Genomic DNA, 6000 nt, shown 5'->3' with positions numbered 1-6000 from the left:
ATTAAACCCAGGCGGTATGGACACGCTAAGGCCCACCCTACCTTGGGACGTGAAAGTTAAAAGTTGTCTGAAAAAGTGCAAATGGAAAGAAGGGGGCCACACAAAATAAAAAAGTTAAATGGTGGTCAATGCCCCTTTGTGTCTCTGAATTAGAGAGACGCAAAAAATAAAATGCACCTATGGGAGCAAAAAGTACAGACAAACATAAAGAGACAAACAGACAATTAGTTTTTTAGGTCGGTGAGTGAGGGCTTTCTAGACACACCAAATAGGTGCTGTTCTTCTATGTGCTCGAACACCTCGGTGTTCTCAAACAAAGAACACTTTCTCAAAAAAAGAACACTCTTTCATTGTTGCTCATACTGTTAAGTGGGGAATAAGAGTGTTGCTCCCTCCCTACCTCTCTCTTTGTTGATATTTTAACTTTCACAGTCAGGACATCACTCATGCCCAGTTGTATGAATGATTCGCAGGTCATGGCTGCACACTGCATGTCACAGGCACACAGCAAATGTAATCTCTCATTATGCACCAAAGCTGCAAGTCTCAAGTAAAATTGGGTATTTTATATCTGAGACCAAAACAAAATTCATTTTAATGAACTCGTTCAAGTGTGTCAAAGGATCACCGAAAGAATTCAGACATGCAAATAGAATGATTAATTATTTTCAGTTTATTGTCGTTTATTGAATACATTTTTAACATTCAGAACTGGTACTCAGCGGCAGATAAGCACATGCAATAAATCTCACCCTAAGTTGGGGTATCTGAGGTTGAGTGTTATAAGGAAGAGTCCCTACTTGGAAAGGGTGCAAGCCACTGGCAACTAGGCCAGGTCCATCATTGAGTAACATCTGCACAATGACTATGTATTTTTTTAATTGCTACATTACAGAAGATATTGCCTCTGACACTAGCTGCTCCTCACCCTGACACTCTAGGTGTCCTTGTTTTCCATCATGGTCTTCTTGATCCAGTCCAGGTAGTTCCTCACATTGGTGTACAACCCGAAGGTACCACACTTGGGACCCCAGGAGACGATGCCCGCTGCAAAGTAGAGTGTATCATTGTGCGGGTCCCGGACAACGAAGGATCCACCGGCGTCACCCTCGCAGCTGTCTTTCCCATGCCCTCCAGCACAGATCATGTTTGATGAGAACACGTACTGGCTGGAGTCCCCAATTTCTGGTTTCTCGTTCTGACAGTAGGCCATCTTAACTATGGAAATCAATGCCCTGTTGAGGATTCGATGTCCCTTATATCTGGTCTCTGTACTGCCCCAGCCAGAGATGTAGCCAATCTTTCCTTCCTTCAGTGTGTACTCAGGGCCAGGGCCAGGAAGGCAGATGGGTGAAACCATATGACTAAGCGCCACCTTGGTCTCCAGCTTTATTAGGGCAATATCGTTGTCATAGTCTGTGCGAGGTCCCGGCACGCCTCTCTTCCACTTGTCATGTACGAAGACTTTCTTTGCAACAAGTTGATGTCCTCGACGGATGAGATCTCTGGTTCCAGCATACATTGTAGGGTTCTCCTCTTCCTCCACCACATGGGCTGCAGTCAAAACCCACTCATCAGATATAAGGGCTCCACCGCCCCTTGGGTTCTCAAAGAAGACCTGCCATGGGAACATCCCATCCTTGGTTCTAGTACCCCCGAATATCCGCCCAGTGACAGACAGGTCAACGCTGACACCACAGACTGCAAAGACAGAAAAGGCAATGAGTCAGGGACGAAAGCAATAATTTGAGAGAGCGCAGTGCAGGTGAGCCCCCAGCCCTTTACTTCCATCTATGGACTTTGGGCCATTGGTGTGAGAACATTATTTAACTTATCTCATGGTTGTCCTGTGGCTAAAATGTTTTACTCTTTTGAAATATTATTCTGCGAAATATGTAAACTTCTCTCTGACTCTTGATTAATCAGAAATGATGTATCTATATGTAGTGAATTTTTGGTTTGATTGTTTCATATTCTTCTATTTTTCCATGTTTTTTTCTTTCCCTCCCCCTATCAGGTCCCTCCTTCTGTGTCCCACACTATCTACTGTTGTCGCCCTGCTGAAGGTGTAGCCCACATTGGGTGAGGCACCAAAACGCGCGTTGGCGCTGAACAAAGTTGTGTGTCTGGATCCAACTATTGTCCTCACAAAAGAACACACACGAAAGTCCTTCTTCTGTACATTGAGTCATAATTTAGAAACCTGTACTGACCCTTTGTTCTATAACTTTGATTGTGGTTAGAATGTTGTTTGGTTGATGCTTATGCCTGAGTATGTATGTATTGTTGAAATGTTGGATGAATGCTGGTTTTGATTTTGAGTGTGTGGGACCTGATACATATGTATATATATATTTATATATATATATATGATGTTTTTCACATTTAGGTCATTAATTCTATATGTATTTGCCTTTGATCTATTTAATGAATGTCTATTATGAAAATAAATATAAAGACATTTTGTAAAAATGTTTCCGTGACGTGATGATGATCACTTGTATCTTGCTAGCCCCGTGATGTTATGTATTTACTGACCCCCCTCTCGGCACAATTTATTTTGGTGCTGCTGAACTAGGTTCCAAAAAATGAATAAACTCTCCCTCTTCAAGCACATTCTTGTAATAAGTGTGGTGTCTACTGGAAGCTTTTCAACATTTATCCAGAAGAATAAAACAAAGTATTACCTGGAGCACAGGTTGGAAGCTCTGTCCTGGCTTGGCTGTTTACCCACTCACCATCAGCAGAGCAGCTGTAGATTCCTCAAATCAAAATTAAGACAACAATGTCAATTGTGCACTAAACAGCAGGGATTACAATGACTTTCATCCAGTTGAAAAGAAATAGGATATTCTCATGTACCCAGTCCACTCACCTATCTCACTTAACCCAATGTCTCACCCTTGTCCTGCTGGACATTTCATCGGCTTTTGATACTATCAACTACATTTTACAATGTAATCAGACTCAAGGATGTGGGCAATTCTGACATGGCTCAGAAATGATTACCATCAACTTAAATACTATCTCTAATTCAGTCTAAATCCAGAGCCCCCATCTGTGGCGTCCAACAAATTTCTATTCTCTACACCTGTTGTTTAATCTTTGCATGGAGCCTTCCCCTCAACTTCTCAAACAAATGAGAGAGAGATTCTTCATATGTGTAGATAACATCCATTCGGTTTTTGGGTTCTCTTGAAGATCCTCTAATGACTTAACCTTGGACCATAGTCAGGGACACCGGAATTGTTTGATTTTGTGGAGCTTCCCGCATAATTCTCGATTTTCTGTATTTGCCACCTCTGCAAATTTTACCCAAAAAATAGTTTTGACCTCAAATTGATCAAACTGCAGTGACACAAAATGAAACTGTTCACATTTCTGTTGCTTATTGCTGGATTTGAAGGTTAAACGGGTACTAATGACTGAGGTGAAAACTTTTGCCCAAACAGTGTTAACATTGGTTAGAATTACGAATATGGCAAAATATGCAGTAGTGCAACGCATAATTTGCCCTTTCTTGACGCATAATTTAGTAAAATCTGCCACATAATTTGGTTTTCTCCTGCTGCGTTATTCCAGTGGCCCTGCCCATAGTCCAGCATTAATGCATTGGTAGTCTGCTAACTTTATGAAGATAAATTCATTAAAAATTGAATTATTAATAACACCTGCCAGAGAAATTTTCAAAAGATCCCTGCCTCGGCGGACACCATGGGCCAGTGTCTTGTCCACTCATTGAAAGTATGTAACCACTGGATTTTACTACATTCTAAATTGTCAATCTCGGTAGGACTACTGAAATTCACTTGGCACCTCCCATCTAAATCCCTCCAAGTAATTCAAAGTGCAACTGCTTAGTTTATTTGCAATATCCCAAAATACCAAGGTGTACTGTTGCACTTCTGCCTATTGGAAGCAGCGAGGTCTTTGAATACATGGTTATTTTGCATAGGGCTATTCATCAGTGCACCCCTGCCTTGTATGCCTGCAAGCCCTCATGCAATTTATGTTCTCTCTCCCTGTTCTTCATTAATGTTCCCTGGGTTAGACCTGTGACCTACCATGACATCGCATTTCTATTTTCCATAAGCATTGCTTAATTTGTGCTGGTGTTTGCCAGTGCTTGGCACCGTCACTTAATTATTAACACTGGCACTTTCTAATGACAATCCACCACACTGTGGTCTGCCTATTTTCCGGACAGCACATCAGTTTAGCAATTCAATACATATTAACAAAATATTATTAGGATCCCATCCAGACCATTGGCACCAGCGATTTGCATCACTGGCAGGTGCAGTGAGTGCTGCAAGATGCAGTTGCATACTAAGAAATAATTTGAGCCCTGGCACTTAGTTATTTTAATAATTAAGCATGACTGTAGTATTGGACTAGGCCCTTTCAGCAGGCTTTTAGTACTCTGCTCACTATATCACTATACCAGTGTTAAATTGCCTGCGCTCTGTCCTTTAAACATGGTGAAATTGGCTTACACCCAATTAGTACAATTAATTTACTTGTGGTGTATTTCAAAGGTTGGATATGTCATTTTTAAGTTTTACATGTCCCGGTAGTGAAAAACTCCTACATTTGTTTTTCACTACTGTGATGCCTACCTCTCTGATAGGATAACATTGGGCTGCCTTAATACACTTAATAAGTCTAACTTTTAATTGGGAACAGATAAACCTTTCATATTTGGTGCCTGAGAAATTGTAATCAAAATCCTCTTGAATGGTAAAGTCAGAAGTTAAGTTACTATTTTGAAAAGGCCACTTTTAGAAAGTTGGCATTTTCTTGTCCTAACAATTTGTTGCTTGCAGCCTGTTCCTGGGTTACCGGACTAGATGTAGTTGGCTGTTGGACTTTTTTTAACTCTCCCAGATAGCCACCCAATAGAGGGATTAGGTGTGCCTGAATAGGCCATCAAATGGCTGGATGGGGAGGTGGGGCTGGGCACAGCCCACGTGCAACTGAATAGGCATTGCCCTGCCTTTACACTAAAGACTTGTCACCACTGCACTGTACATACAGCCAGCCAGGATCCAGGACAGAGTGGCCAGAAAACTTCAAGGACTTGAAAAGGAATTTTCTAGAAACGTCTCATTTTAAATTGGGCACCTGCTGAATGCTTGCTGAGAAGGAAGACTGAACCTGTACCCTTCATCCCAGGCTCAAGTGACTCCAAGGTTCAGATGACTGATCTCCTGTTCTGAGGCAGAGGGACACAAAAAGCTCCAGAGGCCATCCTGCAACTATCCAGCTGACCTGCTTCGTGGACCTACAATTAGACTGTCAATTGGATCTGCCTGAGCTCTGATGACCTCTGCTGGAGTGAGTTCCTTTCCCCCAAGAGGTTCCTCTCAGGTCCTAGACCATTGGTGTGGCATCAGATGAGCTCCTCTCCAAGATAAAGGAGAAATTCTAACATTTTGGGCTCTTTGCGACCATAACTGGCCTGGTCACACCAAGAGCTTGCCACCCACACCTCCCAGAAGTGTAAAGGTCTGGCAAACCTGACTATTCGCTCCACCGCCTGTGACGCTCAGCAAAGCAAAACCTTTCCTTCACACTATAGCATCGACACCCCGCAGTGACTACCAATGCAAAACTCCTGCAATGGCCATCGGCAACACCCATCTGAATTTTCACGCTACAGCAACAACCATCTACGCTGCTCGACTTGCTCTTCCCGCTACATTGATGAACGTCTGCAATGCTCTGCCTGCTCCTCGTGGCCCCTTCCACTGTGAACAGAAGTCTTCACTCTGGACTATTGAAGGTAACTCTTTCAGTGGGACTAACCTGTTACATGTAGCTGGCACGCGCTCCATCGTTTTCAACCTGTACTAAATTGGTGTGGGATTTTTCTAGAGTTGTTTTCCCTTCATTACTGTTTGAAGTGCTGCATAAACACTTAACACATTGCCTCTAAGTTAGCCCTGACTTTGATGTGCCAAGCTACCAGATGGTTAAGCACAGGTTAATTTGGGGTTT

At 42.6% G+C, this 6000-nt stretch overlaps 1 protein-coding gene across 1 annotated transcript in view; it reads right to left on the bottom strand.

Moving 5' to 3' along the window:
* Positions 1 to 655: 655 nt before the first annotated feature.
* Positions 656 to 6000, bottom strand: part of LOC144768090 (complement C1s subcomponent-like) — a 53671-nt gene continuing 48326 nt past the window's right edge. Inside the window, exons 6-7 of the mRNA XM_078651476.1 lie at positions 2688 to 2762; positions 656 to 1701 (exon numbers count right to left, since the gene is read on the bottom strand). Coding sequence (XP_078507602.1) covers positions 938 to 1701; positions 2688 to 2762 — 839 coding nt within the window. The 3' untranslated portion in view covers positions 656 to 937. The remainder of the gene's footprint in view (positions 1702 to 2687; positions 2763 to 6000) is intronic.

This window comes from Lissotriton helveticus, chromosome 7, assembly GCF_964261635.1.
Source record: "Lissotriton helveticus chromosome 7, aLisHel1.1, whole genome shotgun sequence".
Classification (NCBI taxonomy): domain Eukaryota; kingdom Metazoa; phylum Chordata; class Amphibia; order Caudata; family Salamandridae; genus Lissotriton; species Lissotriton helveticus.
Note: the sequence above shows the minus strand (reverse complement) of the source record. Positions and strands in the feature narration are given on the sequence as shown.